The sequence below is a fragment of the Protopterus annectens genome, chromosome 6.part0 (assembly GCF_019279795.1).
Source record: "Protopterus annectens isolate FY-2018-M chromosome 6.part0, PAN1.0, whole genome shotgun sequence".
Lineage (NCBI taxonomy): Eukaryota > Metazoa > Chordata > Ceratodontiformes > Protopteridae > Protopterus > Protopterus annectens.
Window position 1 is genome coordinate 838,700,068 of NC_056737.1, and position 21,983 is coordinate 838,722,050.

The following is a 21,983-nucleotide window of genomic DNA, read 5'->3' on the forward strand; positions in this document are numbered from 1 at the left end:
CTTTGGAATTCAGGCCGACTGCAGGTAGCCTGTCAGCAGGATAACCCAAGTGTAATGCCTGCAACAGTGAAACACGAACATCAACTATCTTGTAAATGCAGTGCTCCAAGACAGTAAACACAATTTACATGTCTGTTACAGACACTTTTTGGCCACATTTTGGGCACTTTTTGAACCCTGACTTAGGATGCTTCTCTTGGTAAACCAGTGAAAACTCAGAGAAAATTACTGTTGCCACAAAAAAAATAACTCAACAGTAATTATCCACACAAAAGCCTTAAATAAAATAAGGCTGAGTCACACACACACTTCACAGAGTAATAGTAATGTCAATATTAAGTGACAGAAACAATTTCTGTCTAAATACAGAATATGAGATATACAAGCAGACTATGCAATGAAAAAAGAATATCTGCTAAGACGCGACAAACGTATCCAATATATTCTAAGAATACCTATATACGACCAAAATTACTGTCAACTACAAAAACTTCAACAGTAATTAACAAATCCAAGCCTTTTCTAAACAAGTCTAAGGCTAAATACACAAATAAGCAAATAACTATAAACTATTTAGTATAATTTGTGACAAAAGGTCACTTACTAAGCACACACTAGGAATAAGAAAACTGGTTTTAAACTAGGCCTAAAAAAGGAGGCCAACTAGAATCAAAGCACACTAAGGGAAGTGAATATAAGTGGAGTAAACACACCAAAAGCTATAACAACTTTATAAAACTACTGAAAAACATCTAAAGCTATCTAAATATCAATATCCAAGAGTAAATATGGAAAAAAAAAGTTTTACTGGCCAGAGCTAATGCAGAACCCCCTATCTATTGCAGCGGCAAATGAGATCTGCAGTAACTCTAGGTGCATCAATGGATAGGGACTTGGCCTCGAGGAATTTGAAGACCTCAAGCTTTGCAACTGGCTGACTCGGAGCCAAGGGATCGGCTCCAAACCCATCAGTAAAGAATGAAGGCGAGATAGAACTTCAGAGCATATAGAAAGACGTGAAGTCCACGTTGAAGATGGTAAGCCCTCAGTCAGCCCGAAAACCAGAAGCTTAGTACTTCTGCGTTTGCCATCGCTTCAGGACAGACGTCAGGTCGTCCGTGTTATAAATTAAGGCAGCAGATACCATTACATCAGTTTTTCTTGCCGTGTCAGGAGCCCCCAAAAGGGAGCTAGGTTATGGTGGAAGAACATCACCAGTAGAAAGTAAATAAAACATCCTTGCAAGTGTATATATATATATATATATATATATATATATATATATATATATATATATATATATATATATTTATTAAGGGAAAACAGGACTGTAACAGTGAATACACTAACATCTACATTTATGGTAAGTGTACACAACTGTACTATGTTCTTCATGTTTCACTGTTGCAGTCATCACATTTGGGACGATTCACAAAGCTAAAGAAAAGGGTGGACGCAGTCAAGAAGACTGGGGGATGGCTAGGAAGCCCTGCAAGACTGCTGTGGCAAAGCGTGCCATGGATTTGGAGAAGATAAGGCAGGTGGTAATGCTTGGTGAAGGTATTAACAGATATCATGTTGCAGCCTCCAGGATGTCCCTGGTGGGGACCCCTCTGAGGAAAGCTGCAGAGGTGGAGGTTACTCTGATAGACTGTGTCCTGACCCCATGGGGGGAGGTTTCCAGTGCTGCTTGTAGCAGAAATGGATGCAGTGTGCTATCTATTTGGATATGGCCTTGCCCTCGGCTCCTGTAGCAAAGCTGACTAACAAATGATCAGTCTTCCTAAATGATTTAGTCCTGTCTAGGTAGATTCTGAGCCGTCTGTGCACATCTAGAGAGTGCAGAATCCTTCCCCCCTTGTTTTGTGGGTTAGGGAAAAAGGTGGGCAAATGAATGGATTGGTTGAGAGCCACAGTGGACACCACTTTTGGCATGAAGAATTTGTTAGTCCTGAGGGAGACTCCATCAGCGTGGAAAACGATGAAGGGCTCTACAGCCATTAGTGCTTGTAGCTCGGATACTCTTCTAGCAGAAGTGATGGCCAGAAGCAAGGCTGCCTTCCAAGAGAGGAACTTTAAATCTGCTGATGCTGCTGGTTCAAAGGGGGGCAGGGTGAGTTTTTCCAAAACAAAGTTAAGGTCCCAAGCTAGGGATGGTGCTCTTCTGGGTGGCCTCAAGTTCTTAGCCCCTCTTAGGAACTGTTTGAGAGGGTGGGAGAAAAGAGGTGGCTCTGTACTGAGATGGCAGAGGGATGAATTTTAATGGAAGAGAAGGACAGACTCCTGTGTAGTAGGTCAGCCAGGTAATCCAGGATGAGAGGTAGGGAGGGGCTGTGCAGCTTCGGCTCTCAAACCTTTTCCACTTGTCAGCATAAGACTTTCTGGGGCTAGGGTGTCTGGCCTCACATATAACATGTAGAACTTGTTTGTTTACATTGGCAGCTTGTGCAGTGGTCAGGGAATAAGCCAGGCTGCCAGACTGAGGGTCTGCAAATGGGGATGCAAGAATTCTCCATTCCTCTGGGTCAGGAGTGTTGGGATCTGAGGGAGATGCCATGGTGGCAGTGGTAACAGGCTTTGCAGCAGAGGGTACCAGTGCTGGCGGCATGGCCACTCTGGGGCAATCAGGATCGTCCTAGGTTTTTCCTCCCTTATTTTGAGCAGGGCCCTTGTAATGAGTGGTAGAGGGGGGAAAGCACAGACTGAGAGACTGACCCACTGGAAGGATGGAGCATCCACTTTCCAGGCCTTGCTGTGAGGTTCAATGGTGCAGAATTTGCTGAGCTGATGGTTGGAGTGGGAAGCAAAGAGGTCGGCCTTTGGGGTGCCCCATTTCTGGGTTACAAGGTTGAAGGTTCTGTGATCTAGCTGCCACTCGTGTGGGTCCAGAAGACTTCTGCTCAAGTTGTCTGCCAGAGAGTTTAGAGAGCCTGGGAGGAATTGTGCTAGCAGGTGTAGTTGCACTGCTGAGGCTGTGTCCCAAAGGGTCATGGCGAGCCTGCACAGAGGGTACGAGTGAGTCCCTCCCTGCTTGTTGATATACCACAACACAGTGGTGGTGTCTGTTTTGATCAGTAGAGGCCTCGGAGAGAGCAGGGGTCTGAAGGCTGTCAAGAGCTTGTTGAACAGCTAACATTTTTTAGTTGATGTGTAGATGTATTTGTTTGGGCTCCACTGGCCATGAATGCATCCGCCGTCCAGGTGTGCATAGTCTGATGCACCTATGGTGAGGGTGTGGGCAGCGTGGGGTTGTGAGAAGGGTAGTCCCTTGTTGTGGTTGCATGCTGCTGCCCACCAAAGGAAATCTTTCCTTAAGCAAGGTATCCTTGGGCACAAGAGTTTCCAAGTCTTAGGAGTGTTGACACCAGAGGCTTTTTAGGTACCATTGTAGTTGCCTCATATGCACTCGGGCATATGGAATGAGAAGAATGCAAGAAGCCATGAACCCCAGAGCTTGCAGGATTTTCCTTGCGGATAACTGGGGTCTGGTGGCTAGTTGAGAGAAATAGGTTGTCAGGTAGTTTTTTTTTTTCCGGATGTAAGGAATGCCATCTGGGATGTCATGTCAGGGCTTGCTCCCAGGAATACAATTTTTTGCATGGGTACTAGTCTGGATTTCTTTTCGTTGACAGTATACCCCAGGGAGGTGAGTAGGTCTTTCACAAAGATCAGGTACTTTAGCAGCTTTTCCCGACTGTCTCCTTGAATCAGGCAGTCGTCTAAGTATGGGTACATTTAAATATTTCTTTGTCTGCAAAAAGCAATAGCGGGAGCCAGACATTTTGTGAAAACTCTGGAAGCAGTGGATAAGACAAAGGGAAGAGCAGAGAACTGAAAGTGCAGTGATCCCACCCTAAAACAGAGATATTTCCTGCAAGATTCTCTGCTTGGCATGTGTAGGTAGGCCTCAAGGTCTAGGGTGGCTAACCAAGCATCCTTGGAGAGCATAGGTAGAAGTTGCTGGAGGGTGAGCATTTTGAATTTTGGTATCACCAGGAAAGTGTTTAGGATGGATAGATAGAGGATGGGGTGCCAAGTGCCCTCTGTTCTGGGTACCAGGAAGAGTCTGGAGTAGAAACCTTGGCCTACCTGTTCTGCAGGAACATGTTCTATTGCCCTTATCGAGAGCAGGGAAAGGACTTGCTTTTTGGCCTCTGCTCACTGGTTTGGGGAAAGATCTGGGAACCATTCTGGGGTTGGTAGTGTGTGGAAATAAAATTTGTATCCCTGGGACACTATGTTGAGGACCCAGCGGTTGTTGGTAATGGTGGCCCAGGTGCTTGCATGGAAGGAGGGCTTTCCTCCTAGGGGCAAGAGCAGGTGGGTAGAGGGAGGGGGTGGAAGCGTGAAGTCATTTGGAGTTCTTAACATGAGGGGGTGGCTTAGCACACACTGGTTTTGAAAGGAAGAAAGTACAGTTGTGTACACTTACCATAAATGTAGATGTTCGAGTGTATTCACTGTTGCAGTCATTACATTTGGGTAATATGCTGGCAGGTTGCCCTCAGTCGGCCTGAATTCCAAAGTCTTGGGTCCTGTGGTGGTGGTTGTCTTCTCTTCCATGATGTCAGGTCGTCATGGGTATAAAGCATGCAGCCGTCATTTTCTTTAGTTTTTTTGCCCCCGATGTCAGGTGCCCCCAAAAAGGTAGGTATATCTATATATCTACATATATACTTCAGAATGACAGGGGGATGGCGGGAGGGTAACCTGGACTGCAACGGTGAATACACTCGAACATCTACATTTATGGTAAGTGTACACAACTGTACTATGTTCTTCGTGTTTCACTGTTGCAGTCATTACATTTTGGTAGAATCCCAAAGCTATGGTTGGGAGGCTGGAGCTAAACAGCATTAGGTGCGGCTATAAGGCCCTGCAGCACTGCAGTGGCAAAGCCTGCCCTGGACTTAGAGAGGCAAACAGTAATGCTTTGTAAAGGTGTGAACAGAACTCACAAGTAGCAGCCTCTAGAATGTCTTTGGTTGGTACTCCTCTGAGAAAGGCTGCTGAAGTAGCTGCAGCTCTGGTGGAATGAGACCTAATGCCCTTGGGCACAGGTTTACCATGGTTTAAGTAGCAGAAACGGATGCAGTGGCTTATCCACTTTGAAATTGTCTGCTTTGAAATAGCATTTCCTTCTGATCCTGCAGCATATGACACTAGAAATTGCTCAGTTTTTCTTAATGCTTTAGTCCTGCTCAAGCAGGATCTTAGCTGTGTACGTCCAAGGAATGCAGAATTCTATCCCCCTTGTTCTACGGATTTGGATAAAAAATTGGCAGATGAATTGTTTGGTTAAGAGCTACACTGGAAACCACCTTAGGCATAAAAGTAGGATTTGTCCTCAGAGACACCCTGTCTGGGTAAAATATGAGAAAAGGCTCTACAGCCATGAGGGCCTGTAGCTCTGAAACTCTTCTTGCTGAAGTAATTGCTAGTAGCAGAGCTGTTTTCCATGATAAGAACTTTAGATCAGCGGTAGCAGCTGGTTCAAATGGAGGCAGGGTGAGCTTTTCCAACACATAATTGAGGTCCCATGCAGGTAATGGTGATGATCTAGGAGGCCTTAAATTTTTGGCTCCCCTAAGGTACTGCTTTAATAAAGGATGAGAAAAGATTGGTGGCTCTGTATTGTAATGAGCCGAAATGGCAGAGGCATGGATTTTAATTGATGAGAAAGACAGGCCTTTGTCAAGCATCTCAGTCAAGTATTGTAATGTTTGCCTTTCGGCTTTTTCCCGGTAAGGGGTCGCCACAGCGAAACTCCGGTCCGCTAATGATTGGCAGTAGATTTTTACGAAACGCCGAGGTGCCAGCTCGACGCCCAACCTTCAATGAAGGCACGCCCATTTACGCATGCATGTCTTTCGAACGCTTCCCAACCACGGGGAGGACATACAGACTCCACACAGAAGGCACTCCCAAGCCATGCCGAGAATTGAATGGGAGAACCTCTTGCTGTGAGGTAACAACGCTACCGCCATACCACCGCGGCATCAGTCAAGTATTGTAATATTTGAGGAATATTTGGTTCTGCTGTATCAGTTCTTGTGCTTGATTCCAAGCACAGAATCTCTTCCATTTGTCAGCATAAGCTATTCTAGTACCAGGCCTTCTGGCTTCCAAAATGACATCCATCACAGCTTTACTGAGATGTGTTGTTTGTATGACTACATGATCAGCCATGCTGCCAGGTTCAGAGTCTGTAGTTGATTGTGCATGATCTGATCGTTTTGCTGGGACAGTAGCTGTGGTCTTTGAGGCAAGGTCCAAGCTGGGTATTGAGACAAGTTCCTTAGGATTGGGTACCAGTATTGGCAGGGCCAGTCTGGGGCAATTAGTATCATCTTTGGTTTCCCTTGTCTGACTTTTAGGAGGACCTTGGGGAGAAGAGGCAGAGGAGGAAAGGTGTAAACTGATAGGTTTTTCCAAATGAAGGATAGGGCATCCACTTTCCATGCTTGTCTGTGATAAGTCCTTGTCCAGAATCATTTCAATTGATAATTATGAGGAGAGGCAAATAGATCTGTCTGGGCTCCCCCATTTCTTTATCATCTTGCTGAAGACTTGTGGATCTAGTTTCCACTCATGAGGATCCATAAGGTTTCTGCTTAAATAGTCTGCCAGAGTGTTTTGCTTTCCTGGCAGGAATTGAGCTTGAAGATGTATTTGGTAAGTCAAAGCTGTGACCCACAGTGTCATGGCTAATCTGCAAAGGGGGTATGAGTGTGTGCCCCCCCTGCTTGTTTATATACCACATGACCGTGGTGGTGTCCATCTTTATCAGTAGATGTCCTGGATGAAGCAAGTCCTTGAAGGCTGTTAGGGCATTTTTAACAGCTAGCATCTCTTTCTGGTTGACATGTAGATGCATTTGTTTTGGGGTCCATATGCCCTGAATGCATCTTCCCGCCATGTGGGCCCCACAGGCATAATCTGATGAGTCTGTTAACTTTTGGCTGACAGGGGGGGTTAGAGCGAAGTTCCGGTCCCATGTTTTGGTGACATGCCTTTGCCCACCATAGAAACTCCTGTTGTAGGCAGGGAATGAGAGGAATAATTGTTTCCAGACTGTGACAATGTTGACTCCATAAACTTTTTAGGTACCATTGAAGTTTCCTTATATGCAGTCTTGCATATGGAATCAGTAGGATGCAGGATGCCATGAAGCCCAAAACCTGTAGAATTTGTCTTGCAGATAACTGGGGTTTTGTTGCCATCAGTTTGAAGTAAGTAGTCAGTTGCCTTTGCTTGTCTGGCGTGAGTTAAGCCATCTGAGCAGTTGTATTCAAGCTTGCACCCAGGAATGTTATCTGAGAGGGTACCAGTTGCGATTTATTTTCGTTTATTGTGTACCCTAGGCATGTTAGAAGCCTTTTCACTAACGCCAGGTGCTGAAGAAGAATGTCCTTGTTCTCTGCTTGCATAAGACAGTCGTCCAAGTAAGGATATATTTGTATACTTTGTCTGAAAAATGCAATTACTGGTGCCAGGCACTTTGTAAAGACCCTGGGCACAGTAGATAAGCCAAAGGACAGTGCAGAGAATTGGTAATGCATTAAACCAGCATTGAATCTGAGGCATCTTCTGCAAGATTGTCTTATTGGGACATGCAGGTATGCCTCTTTTAGGTCTAATGTCACCAGCCAAGCATTCTTGCCCAGCATGGGCAGAAGCTGCTGCAAAGTCAGCATTTTGAATTTTGGAATGTCCAGGTATGTGTTCAAAATCGATAAATCCAGTATTGGCCACCAGGCCTTGTCCTTTCTGGGTACCAAGAACAGTAGAGTAAAAACCTGTCCTTTTTCCCGTTCTGGTAATGGCTGAATGGCCCCTATATCCATGAGGGACATAGCCTGTTTCTGTGCCTCTGCCCATTGATTTTTTGGCAGTTCTGGCCAACCGTTTGCCATTGGCAGCATATGGAAATGGAATCTGTATCCCTGTAATACTATGTTTAGCACCCACTTGTCCCGAGTTAACTGCCAATTTTGAGCAAAAAGTGCTACTTTTCCCCTAAGGGTGCTGCCAAAAGTTAAGTGCTTGGTGTAGGCAGAGGGAAGTCACTGGGACTATTTTCTGTAGGTTTGCGCTATATCTACTCTATTTAGAGGTAGAAGCACCCCATTGCTTTGACCTGTATGAATCTTGGGCCTGGTATCTGGAACCCCTAGGGCGTCTGAACTTGCCCCTTTGAGCTCTGTCTGACACAGGAAAGGACCAATTTTGTGTAGGCCAGTGTCTACTGAATCTGGGTGGCTGCACTTGTAAGAAGTCTTTTACAGTTTACATAGACTTAGCTTTGTCTTCCATTTTCTTTAAAACATCTTCTGCCTTAATACCAAACAGAGTATTGTGCTGTAAAGGTGCATCTAGCAATTTAGCTTTAACATGATCAGGCAAATTTTGTTCCTTTAGCCAGGCATGCATGCTAATTACAGATCCAATAACTGCAACCCTGCAGGAGGCCTCTAAGGAATCAAAACCACATTGCAAAGTATGCTTTCCAACCTGTTCAGCTGCATGCAATTTGTTTGTGTCTTTCGGCTTTTCCTGGTTAGGGATCGTCACAGCGGAACTCCAGTCTGCTAATGATTGGCAGTAGAGTTTTACGTGCTGGCTTGCCGGGCCTAACGCACAACCTTCAACGAAGGAATGCCCATTCACGCATGTCGCCACACAGAAGACGCTCTGAGAATCGAACTGGCAACGTCTAACTGTGAGGCGACAATGCTACCGCAGCACCACCACCACAGTCATTCAGCTGCATGCAATAATTCCTGCAATTCTTTATTTTCTGTACATTCAGAAATCAAGAAATCCAAAAAAGAACAAACAAAAAATACAATTTTTTACATGTTGAGAACCCAAAGCTCTCTGTTATATTTGGAATACCAAAGGTACATGAAGGGATAGAGGCATTCAAATTTAGACCTATTGTGGCAGAGGCTGGGAGCATCACGGAACCTCTAGCTTTATTTGTTGATGCTCAATTGAAGCAGTTTATGAACTCTGTATCGCACATCACTAAAGATTCTTAGGACTTTTTGAGGAGTATTACTAAGGATAAATAAGAAGTAGGAATATGCTTTGTTACCATAGATGTAGTCGAGTTATTCCCTAGTATTCCACACACTACAAGGTTGGAATGGTTTCGTGAAATTTTATGAAATGATTCTGGTTTAGATGGAAGCACAATTAATTTACTAGTGGATTTCACGGAGACTGTTTTAAAGAATAATTTTGTGTATTTTAATGGTGATCATTTTCAGCAAAAGAAAGGAGTTGCTATGGGGGCAGCGTGCGCCCCAATTAATGCTAACTGCATTTTATATTTTTGGGAACGAAAGTTCATCTTTAACATTGAATGGCATAAATATATTTCTTTTTACACCCGGTTCTTGTTTGACATCTGTATATTATGGAGAGGGTCAAGAGATTTGTTTATGGAATTTTTTGACTATTTAAATAATTGTACAGATTTCCTGAAGTTTACTTACACTTTTGATGATGTGCGCATCAATTACTTAGATGTAACTCTATACAAGGATTCTTTAAATCATTGTTTCCATTCTAAGATATATAGGAAACCTTACTTTTCAAATATGTATCTGCATTTTGAAAGTGGTCACCCCTTTTTCCAGAAAAAAAGGAATAATTAAGGGGCAGTTAATAAGGGCCTCTAGAATGACTAGTGATGATGTGGTATTTGCAGAGTAAGACCAGTATATTAGTTCTCTTTTTTTGGAAAGGGAGTACCCCAGCACTTTGATACAAAGCTTAGTAAAGGAGGTAACGGACAATCGAGTGAGTTTTTTCCACTTTTAGGGTTAAATGAAATTGCTAGGCCTCCAGAGGGTGATAAGGTTAAAGCTTTGAGCAAGCATTTACACATACATTTTCTGCTACATCAAGAAAAGTGGAAGATATTAAGAAATATTGTCCTCTATTGAAAGTGAACAATGAAACGGGAAATTATATCCCCTCCAAACCATCCTTTACTAGAAGAGGCATGAACCTAAAAGACATATTTGATAGGAAGGAGATCCTAATGGATAGCAACTGTAATTCTAAAAAGGGCACTTATAAATGTGGGGCATGCAGGCAATGTGAATATATTCTACAACAGCGCAAGATTCATATTCCCTCTAGAGGTATCAGGCTTACAGCATCAAGATACTACAATTGTGGCATAAAAGGTATTGTGTACATAGGTATATATGTAAGCTGTAATACTTTTTATATAGGGAAATCTACACGCACTTTTAAGGAAAAGAATTAAATGAACATATGTACGACATTAGTAAAGAAAGAGAGTCAAATGCTTTTTATAAACATTCCTTAGTTTGCAGTAGTATGAATATAAAATTTGCTATTGTAGAACAAGTAATGACAGATCCACGTGGGGGCAATTGGGAATCTAGAGTGGAGTTTCGTGAATTATTTTGGCAGCTTAGAACTAATGCCAGCAGGCCCCCGGGTCTAAACGATAACATTAGTATAGGGAGTGTATTGAAATTAAGACAGGCGAAATTGTAAGGCAAAGAAGTTATTATACAGATGTTACGTAATTATTTTTATAGCTATTTTTTAGTTTATGCATATAGGGTTTTGAAAGGTTGACAGTAATGAGGCATTTTTTTTACAATTCCCTCCAGATGTTATAGATGGTTTTATTATAATCCAATATATCTTTAGTGAGTGGATAACTATTACAATTTAGTAACACATATATTATATTGTATATTTGACCACATATACATTTTATGTGGATTTGTGCATCCAACATGTTCATAGTAGGTAGGTGAGTGTATTAGATCGTACATTATACTGTATACATTCATTTATTTTGGTCCAGTTGGTTGTTTATTGCATATTAAGGGTTAGGTTTTTTAACAATAGTAATTTTTAGTGTTATGAGTTAGTTCAGTTGGATAGCGAGAATGATCAGGAATAGTAAGGTTGACAAAAGTCGACAATTATAAATTATAAATTTGAATATTTATAAATTTTAACATTAAGTGTTTTTTAAAATGTATAGAATACTGGCATGTATCAGACTAGATACACCACGACTACCGGATTTGGTGTAATGCAACTTTATCAGAATTGAATATAATTATTCTATTATTCAATTAATCAATTTTTTTAACAGTGTATATAAGCATTTCATGTTTTAATAACTGCTGTTCTGAGGAAGCTTTGTAATCGACAAAGGGAAAGCGCGCTCAATGTTTATTTCATTTTGTTCTGTGGGATGTTATTGGCTGGATCGTTTGTTGGAATAAAGAAGTGTTTTTAACAGAGTTGGCTGGTTCGTTGGTCTATTCCACCTTGAATTGGCATTCAGAAATCATAATTTTCTGCTTCAGCAATCCCATAATATGTTGTTGATACTTGAGCATATGAAATTGACAGTTTAAGGCCCTAACTGCCAAGGCTGCAGATGTATAAACCTTTTTTCCCCATCTGTCCAGTGCCCTTGAATCTCTGTCAGAGGGTGTAGGGTTTTTTGCTGTTGAGGCCTTAACTCCCTTTGGACCCTGTGAAATAGTTTCAGGATCAGCAGCAGGGTTTCTAAATAAAAATTTATGAGCGTCAGGGACCCTGTAAATATCTGTCAGGCTTGCTGGTAGCCGGAGGTAAGAAGTCACGGGTCAAATTTGACTCCGAAAACACATCATCCACAATGTCTAAAACAGTGGGTATGGCTAAAGGCCTGTGCTGAGGGAGAAGGAGGAAATCCCTGAGCCTCTTTTTTGATTCAGAGACATCTTGACTCTCCCAGTGAAAATGCTCCCTCAAAGTATGCAAGGTTTCTCCAAATGAATAATCCTCAGGATGGTACAGACTCCTCTGCATCAGAATCCTCATAGGGAGGTATAGATATTATAGCAATAACCCATGCCTGGGTGTGGTTAATGCGGGATTTACCCACGGTTGTGGTTTATCCCAAGGCGGCCCTTGGGACCAAACAAAGACAACCGTGGGTAAATCCCACATTACCCACACCCAGAAGTGGGTTATTGCTATTATACTATGACATTATTTAAGAAAAGAAATAATTACTTTTCTTAAATAATGGCATTGTATAATGCCTCTTTGCTGCCCTTCCGCAGCTGTCTGGTATCCGCGGCAGTTCTGATGTACTGCGCATGCCTACTCTGTACATCACAGCTGTGGCCAAAAGCAACTGAGAAAGTTAGATCTCCGTTGCTTTTTACTGTTTCGCTATGTTAAATGGGTTTAACATAGCGAGACAGCTTTAAAATAAGCAACGGAGATGTCAGTTGCTTATTTTAAAGCTGTCTCGCTATGTTAAACCCATTTAACATAGCGAAACAGTAAAAAGCAACGGAGATCTTGCTTTCTCCGTTGCTTTTTTTTTTAAAACCTGTCTTGCTATGTTAAATGGGTTTAACATAGCAAGACAGCTTTAAAATAAGCAACGGAGATCTCCGTTGCTTATTTTAAAGCTGTCTCGCTATGTTAAACCCATTTAACATAGCGAGGCAGGCTTAAAAAAAGGCAACGAAGAAAGCAAGATCGCCGTTGCTTTTTACACACTGTGTCGCTATGTTAAAGAAGTTTAACATAGCGAGACAGCTTTATAAAAAGCAACGGAGATCTCAGTTGCTTTTTTTAAACCTGTGTCGCTATGTTAAAGAAGTTTAACATAGCGAGACAGCTTTATAAAAAGCAACGGAGATCTCCGTTGCTTTTAAGTTCCTGTCGCTATGTTAAACTCTTTTAACATAGCGAGACAGTGTTTTAAAAGAGACTTATACTAATGGAAAAAGTCCGGGGGGCCGGACCTTTTTCTATTAGTATAAGTCTATTTACAACGTGCACATTGGCCAATCAGAGTGCATGTTTTGGAATATTAATGGGGGGTCATAGTATAATTCTTCCGATTCCTTTCCTGATCAGGAATTAGAAACCTGACCTGAAGATTCATAAATCAGTGTCTTGCCTAGGCCTCTTATCTGGAGGGGGATGGGAACCCCTGATCAAGGTAATAAGGTCTTCAGCCATTTTGATAATCTGTTTTTTAGGCATAGAGGCCTGTGCTCATGGCTCATGAGTCTTTTTTTTTAGTTTTAGAAGTTGCTTTTGTCTTTGGTTTTGCAGCTGTCTGTTTAATATACAAATGTTGAGGCCTGAATACACCCTCAGAAGCCGGTGCCTGCTCAGCGGCTCCAGATCCATCCAAGGGAGATACATCTGTGGGTCCAATACTTTTGAGTATCTCGTGGCATGCCAGACTCCACATGGGTGTCAGTAGGGGCCTGCGACTCGAAAGTAGCGGGTATCAGGGGCTGCGAAAGCACCTCACTGAGTACCGGCGACTGGCTTAGGAGAAGCTTCCTCGGTTTTGGACCGCGACTGACTCTCTGTCCTTTTCTTTGCGTTATGTACTCCAGTAGTCGGATTGCTAATAGACATTTCTGGGTCGTTAAATCTGTTTCCAAAATACTCTGAGGCAAAGATAAAGACGCTTAATAGTGCGTTGGTTAAATCTAGCAAAAAACCGACAGCCAGGCACGTTGTGAGATCAGGGCCTAGGCAAGGAATACAGTATAAATAGAAATCCTTATGAGGTATTTGCTTCCTACAAGTAACTTTTTCTGACATTGGTATGGAGCAAGAAAAAAGTTTCCCCAACGGGGTACTTGGCTTTAGTGAAGATTTCGGTTCTGAAACTCAAACTCATAGTTCAGGAGTTGGCCGACCGGCACTTGCGAAATGCTTCTGCTTCGGGCACTGCGCGGCAAGAAAGACTAAAGAAAATGGTGTTGGCTGCATGTTTTATACCCCTGACGACTTGACGTCATGGAAGAGGAGACAGCAACCGATGCAGGACCCAAGACTTTGGAATTCAGGCCGACTGAGGGCAACCTGCCAGCAGATTACCCAAATGTAATGAATGCAACAGTGAAACACGAAGAACATCCATACATCGACAAACCTCTTCAGAATTAATGAATACAACCAACATTCACCAGTAAATATACATTCGTACACTAATCAACTCTATTAATGAAATGAGCTGCAGGTCTAATCCAATATCAAATTAAAATCTCTGCTTTCCTAAACTATAAAAAGTATACACATGCACAAAAACATGCAACCTTCTAGTAATTTAGTTCTACTAAAATATCTTAAGACTTTTCTAAATATTTTAAACAAAATTAATTACAAAATTTCAAAGCTTGTTGGTGTTCATTTTAAGCACACTAGAGATAGAAATGTTATCAACTCCAGGCAAAGGTGTAGCATTGAGTCTCAGCTGCCAGATTAATTCTTAAAATTCTAAGAAATTATCTACATCACAGTCTCTGGCTGAGGTTTGCCAATAATGCAAAACAATCTTAAAATCCATCAAATAAAACTATCTATACAACACATTGGTAGATTTATTATTTTTAATATGGATATGTTCTCCTATTCTCTTTTAGCTTCCTGTTGATCTTGCCAACATAAAACGCATTGCATTGAGAACAGCTAGCAAGGTATACTTCTCTCATTAGCATTGCAGCTACATCCTCCTGGACAAACAATGGCAGTCGAACCTTCAACCACAACTTGTGGTTCTTCATGGATAAACCTACAATATCTAAAACAACCACATCTGTATATATGATGTGATATATTTGTGTACAGTACATTGTCACTGTGTGACTCCCAAAATTTTCCCTTAACTAAACACCATCTTTGGCTGGCCACATATAATTTGTCCAAGTTCTAAACTAAACACTGTATTCCAGCTTTTCTTAATGTCCACATATTTATGAACATTGTTACTACAGGGAATACTAGAATTGTCAAAATTATTTGTGCTATTATCAAAGGCCATATTAAATCCTTGAGGTCTTAAAATATGACATTAAAGTATGGGTGAAAATTTATCATTTTGGCAGTGTAAAATCTCCTTTTTTAATTTAATTTCCTAAGGACATCAGATATCTCCTATCCAAAAATAAATTACATAAACTCTAACTCGTCCTTAAAAACACTGTCAATAGTAATTGATCTAGAAAGGCAAACCATCTGGCCTTTCACAATTCCTTTCTTTTGGTGTACGGGATGACAACTTGTAAAATGTAGATAAGAGTTAGAAAAGTTTTTTTTAGACCAACTGTAGATATAAAACCTTTCAAAACTCATCCTTGGCTATCTTCAGGTCTAAATAGCTGACTTCTGATAAATTTATGTTACACGTAAACTTCAAAAAGGTCGTTAATTCATTCAGCTCCATATAAAGAGTTTCCCATTGTTGGACAGAACCCTTCCATAACTAATCATCCAGGAATCTGTAATAGGCATATAACAAGAGGTTGGACTCAAAAAGTAAACACAAACAACTCTTCCCATTTAGCAAGAACAGAACTGGCATATAAAGGGGCATATGCTGCCCCACTGCCACTCCAAAAATGTAACACTAATTCAAGCAAAGTACTTAATATGTGGATATCTGCAGTAGAAAATTCATTAGTCTGACTACACAATAAAGACAAACCATCGAACACCTATATTGCGTGATATAACAACGAATAAATTACCTACAGCTATAGTAATAAATAAATCCTCATCATAGGTGCATTTAAACTGGCCAACAAATACCAGGAATATTTTAAAATATGAGTTTGTGTGTTAAACAACCCTTTACATCTAATATCAATGTATTTACCCCCCAAGGGTTCTGTTTTAGAATTTTTTAGCTGCCACTATGGATCTGAGGGGTGATCTTTAACATTTATGTATTTCTGGTATGCCAAAAAACACAAGGTATAAGGGGTTTGGGCCACTTTCAAATAAAGTAACGTTTTGGCTTTCATTACACCTTGAAAAACCAAATTAGTAAGGAAGTAGTCCAACTTATTACACGCAATACTGATTTCAATGCATGATACATTAGTAACGTTAACAGTAGATACATTAAAAATATTAAATCTAGTTAATATTTCACGTCTTGCCAAAACATCCACAAGGACAAATACTTGATGTCTCTTGGCTTTCCCCTTCCCCTGAATAATTCCTTATTATACAACGACCCCCCATTATTATTCAAAAATGTGCACGCTGATTGGTCAGTGTGCACGTTGTAAGTCAGAGTTATAGTAATGGAAAAAGGTCCGGTCACCCATTACTATAACTCTTTTTTTACAGCAACGTAGAACGCAAGATCTCTGTTGCTTCACACTGTCTCGCCAAGTTAAACGAGTTTAACATAGCGAGACAGCTTTAAAAAAAGCAACGGAGATTCTCCGTTGCTTTTTTTAAAGCTGTCTCACTATGTTAAACCCATTTAACATAGCGAAACAGTTTGTAAAAAGCAACAGAGATCTTGCTTTCTCCGTTGCTTTTGCCCACAGCTCTGATGTACTGCATAGGCATACGCAGTACATCAGAACTGCTGCAGAATACCAGACAGCTGAAGGGCAGCAAGGAGGCATTATACAATGCCATTATTTAAGAAAAGTATTTTTTTTCTTCTTAAATAATGTCACTGTATAATAGCAATAACCCACTTCTGGGTGTGGGTAATGCTAGATTTACCCACGGTTGGCTTTGTTTGGCCACTTGGGCTTCACTCTCGTGACCAAACCACACCAACCGTGGGTAAATCAGGCATTACCCCACACCCAGGCGTGGGTTACTGTTATACTATCTGACAACTGTGTGGACCCACATGACAGTTCATACTGTTCAACCTCATTTAGTTCACTATTCATTCCTTGTCGACAGTCGATAAGCATAGCAGGTTCTTCTCCCTTCCCAAAATCTTTGGAAGCTCTCTTGGTCCCTTGGAAATACTCAGCAGAGGCTCAATATCTGGAACAGACTTTGGAAAGTCTGAGGACATGCGGGAAGTCAGATCCATGCCAGCACCCAATGTGGTAGCAGCAGAGGAATTCAAAGCAATGACTGAACCATCTTCCAGGCTTTCACCAGCCTCAAGTGAGACATCCAAGGGAGGCTGGACAACAGCCAAATCAGACCTGAATTTTTTAGCCTTTTTCTTGGCCAACTGCTGACCATAGGGACAAGAAGACACTGCTGCAGTACCCAAAGCCAATGGCTTAAGACTTTGGGTTTCAAGGTAAATATACAAAGAACAGAGGTGACTATGCAGGGTCTTGGGGAAAAACGTTTAGCAGATAGAAGACTGCGTATGGTCCTGGAGGCACCAAGGCAGAAGATATAGAGGTTGTGATGAAGTTTATGGGAATCTCCCACATAAGTAAAATAAAACAAAGAATAAACCCCAATGGGGCACTTGTCTGAAAAACGGCTTTGTAACCAGCACAGAAGAAAGGCGTTCAGACAGATGTTCAATGATGGTGTTCGGACCGACAGTAAATTAATTCTGAAGTGAGTATCTGTACGTCACCATTACACCCTACGCCTTTGTTCAGGTGGCATACATGCGACATATAGCACTTACAGATTCTAAAGTCTTTGATATACTGGCTAGACACTGGTTTATCCTTGGCAGGAGATCCTGTACAGTAGGAATATTGCAACAGTGATATGGAAGGACATGAACACATTCTAAAAATCATCACAATATACACTATAAATGAAATAAAAACAAATTAGAAGATTGGTCCTGCAAAACAAACTTTTTTTTGTTATTAAAGTGATTCAAGCAATCAATTCCATAGACATAACATTGACTTGCCTATTCTTTTCTGGTCAGAAATATCTAACTCTGGTTCTATAAAGGGCTTAAGCTCATCATCTTCATGTCCTGCATTGATCCATCTGTCCTTCATAGTTTGCTAAAAAAAGAAAAACAGAACAGCAAAAGTTCAGTATTGTGCACCAAACATTTTTATGTCCCAAGCTTCTAATATAAAACAAAACGGAGTTTAATCATTTTATTACAATTTTGGCTTTCACCACTTATAAACTCAGGTATGCCGAACTGTACTTTTTATGGTACTTTAAAAATTCACTTTGACTATAGCCTCTCTGAAGCTACACGTTTAATGGACAATGCTCACCAGCACCTTTAAATCATGGGTCTGGGCACCTCAAACACACAGCTCACCATCTTCCAGGTAGGCAAGGATCCTACTTGTAAATGGAAATATGGTTAAGGCACACTAGACCACGCTGCACGATAAACATTTTATTGACTTAAACCATAAGCGTTTTCGTCCTGCCATAATGCAGGACTTTTTCCAAGTGAACAATAAACACATCTCTCATTGGTTAAAATACCCTGGTCACCTCAAAAGGCTCCAAGTTTCCTTAAAAGTACGTCACTTAGCAACGAATAATATATACATAATCCACACAGGAAAAAAAAAACAAAAAAAAAAAAAGCAGTTTATGTCCTATAATACAATCTTAAAAAATATACATTCTCCCTAATATTAAAAATCAATTAATCCCCCTTAAAGTATAAACAATTAGTTCTTAATAAATGTCCTATACACATTTTTGCAATGGATAAAAGTGTTTAATCTTACAATTTGGAAGCTTTTTTTTTTAGAGAAGGTTTGACTGAAAAGTGATAGTTTATTTTGTTCTCTCTGCAGTTATTTCCGTTTTTACTCGTTACAAGGCTCCAACTTGCACTTTTCTGGTTGCCATCTTTCGGGTTCATTGTTGTCCCATGACCAAAAGATATAAGCAATGGAATGTGCCAACACCCACCTCTCTTCAAAGGGCTAGGCAACCTTTGTAAGGGTCCCTCGTAGTCAAATTTTCCTACAAATCTGTTCTAGGACCCTATTATGACTAGAGTGCTGTATTTCAAAATTGAGAACAAAAAGTACTCTACCAAACTCTTGCTAAAACTGTAGCCACCACCTTTCTGCAATTATTAGCATATATACTGAGCTTTGTAATCAACACTGCATGAAGTGATGCTCTACATCCCTATGGCTTCATAAATGAATATCCAATATGGCACTCTACTCCCTACTGGCATCTGCTGATTGAAATACCAAATTAAAATAGCTTGTGCACAGTGAGGCTAGACCCTTCCCTGCTTCGGGCCTTCCTTTACCTTTTCTTTTTATACTGTGTTACATGTTCAAACTCCAACTTAACTTTTGCAGCTTTTAGGAAAGCTATAAAAATCCCATTTTTTTTTTAAGTTCATGTTCAAATAAAGTTCAAAGGACAACTCTCTTCTCTTCAGTAATCTCTACACATTTGAATAAAACTGCAGTGGAACCTGGACTTTTACAGTTTTGGATGTTTTTTTAGTCTCTCTGCAGCTGACCACCTGCTTGCCACCAGCCTGATATTGGTTCTGGATATACTAACTCAGGGTAAGTAAAAAGCATTTTTCAGCTTTAACGAGCTAAATTTAAAACGCTAAATAGAATTTACCCAAGTAAGGTAATTACTGTTATGGTACTTGTAAAAGATTTCTTGAGAGTTAATTTTACGGCAAGCTTTATGCTGCTTTTCATGGCAATGAGACTACTCCTGAGCTCCCTTGCTGTAATTCTGATGCCCATAAGTGAGTGCACTGTTAGCTCAAAAGATTACCATACCTTGGGGAAAACAACACTCACTCATTTAATATTTCATACCTTCAGTCACACTGTTCTGAGACTCGCACTTGAGTCTTAGAACATAAAACCACTACTCACTTCCTGAGATTCCAATACTACAATGCACTCCAGAAAGTACAGTTGTGTACCTACCATAAATGTAGATGTTAGAGTGTATTCACTCTTGCAGTCATTACTCTTGGGTTATCCTGCTGGCAGGCTACCCAGTCGGCCTGAATTCCAAAGTCCTGGTCCGGTGTCGGCTGCTGTCGCCTCTTCCCTGACATCAGTGCGCCAGGGGTATAAAAGATGCAGCAGACGCCATTTTCTTCAGTTTTTCTTGCCCCAGATGTCAGGTGCCCCCAAAAGAGTAGGTTAAATAGATTATGCCAATAAACATGCATGCACTTAAGTAAAAATTTCCTTCATCTACAAGCAAATGCACCACATAGGTTGTATAGAATACAGAAGTACAGATAAGACCCAGCAAATGAAAGGGGGATGGTGGGAGGGTAACCTGGACTGCAACAGTGAATACACTTGAACATCTACATTTATGGTAGGTACACAACTGTACTATGTTAGTGTTTCACTGTTGCAGTCATTACTCTTGGGCTGAATCCCAAAGCTGAGGATGGGTGGCTGGGCTAAATAGGATTAGGAGTGGCTATGAAGCCCTGCAGAACTGCAGTGGCAAAGCCTGCTCTGGATTTAGAGTAGAGAGGTAAGTGGTAGTGCTTTGTAAAGGTGTGCACTGAACTCCAAGTTTCAGCCTCTAAGATGTCTTTGGTCTGTAGTCCTCTGAGGAATGCTGAAGTGGCTGCTGCTCTGGTAGAATGTGGCCTAATGCCCTTACGCACTGATTTGCCATGCTGCGAGTAGCAGAAACGAATGCAATGGCCTATCCATTTTGAAATAGTCTGTTTTGAGATAGCCTTTCCTTGTGATCCTGCAGCATATGCCACTAAAAGCTGCTCAGTCTTTCTGAAAGCTTTAGTTCTGTCCAAGTAGAAGCGCAGCTGTCTGCGTATGCCCAAAGAATGCAGAAGTCTCTCACTCTTGTTCTGTGGGTTTGGATAAAAGGTAGGCAAGTGAATGGTTTGGTTAAAGGCCACACTGGACACCACCTTAGGCATAAATGTAGGGTTCGTCCTCAGAGAAACCCTGTCTGGATGGAAAATGATAAAAGGTTCCACAGCCATGAGTGCCTGTAACTCCGAGACTCGTCTGGTGGAGGTTATTGCTAGGAGCAGAGCTGTTTTCCAGGATAAGAATTTTATATCAGCTGTTGTGGCTGGCTCAAAAGGAGGCAGTGTGAGTTTTTCCAAGACATAATTGAGGTCCCATGCAGGTATTGGTGCTCTCCTTGGAGGTCTTATGTTTTTGGCCCCTCTGAGGTACTGCCTTATTAAAGGATGAGAAAAGATAGGTGCTTTCATATTGTAATGGGCTAAAATGGCAGAGGCATGAATCTTAATTGATGAAATGGACAGGCCTTTGTCCAGTATCTCAGTTAAGTATTGTAAAATCAGATAAATATTTGGTACAAACGTGTCAATTCCTTGTTCCTGGTTCCAAGCACAGAATCTCTTCCATTTTTCTGCATAAGATTTTCTGGTACTGGGCCTCCTGGCCTCCAAGATAACATCCATAACAGCTTTTGAAAGAGGAGTGTTCTGAATGGCTACATTATCCGCCATGCTGCCAGATTTAAGGTTCTGAGTTGGCTGTGCAGGATCTGATTGTTTTGTTGGGTCAGTAAGTGAGAAGTCTGAGGCAATGTCCAGGCTGGACCTTGAGACAAGTTCTTTAGGATTGGGTACCAGTGCTGGTGTGGCCAGTCTGGGGTAATCAGTATAATTTTTAACCTCTCTTGTCTGACCTTTAGGAGTACCTTGGGGAGGAGAGGCTGTGGAGGAAAGGCATATACTGTTAGGTTTTTCCAGCTGAAGGATAGGGCATCCACTTTCCATGCTTGCTTGTGATAAATCCTTGTGCAGAATTCTCTGTAATTGGCAGTTGTGAGGGGAGGCAAATAGATCTATGTCTGGGCATCCCCACTTCCTTGTTATCATGCTGAAGACTTGTGGATCCAGTTTCCACTCATGGGGATCCATGAGGTTTCTGCTTAGTTCGTCTGCCAGAGTATTTACTTTTCCTGGCAGGAATTGTGCTTGCAGGTGAACTTGATAAGTCAATGCTGTGTCCCACAAAGTCACGCTTGTCTGCAGAGGGGGTAGGAATGTGTGCCTCCCTGCTTGTTTATTTACCACATGACTGTAGTATTGTCCGTCTTTATCAGTAGTTGTCCTGGATGAAGTAGATCCTTGAAAGCTGTCAGGGCATTCTGAACAGCTAGCATCTCTTTTTGATTGATATGAAGATGTATCTGGCTTGCGGGCCACGTGTCCTGAATACATTTTCCTGCCATGTGGGCCCCCCAGGCATAATCCGATGCAT

The 21,983-nt window shown here is 41.4% G+C and overlaps 1 protein-coding gene across 1 annotated transcript in view; it reads right to left on the reverse strand.

Moving 5' to 3' along the window:
- MARK3 (microtubule affinity regulating kinase 3) overlaps positions 1–21,983 on the reverse strand; it is a gene marked incomplete in the record, with an annotated part of 2,430,063 nt that overhangs the window by 869,723 nt on the left and 1,538,357 nt on the right. The window contains 1 exon segment of the mRNA XM_044074521.1: positions 17,690–17,789. Coding sequence (XP_043930456.1) covers positions 17,690–17,789 — 100 coding nt within the window.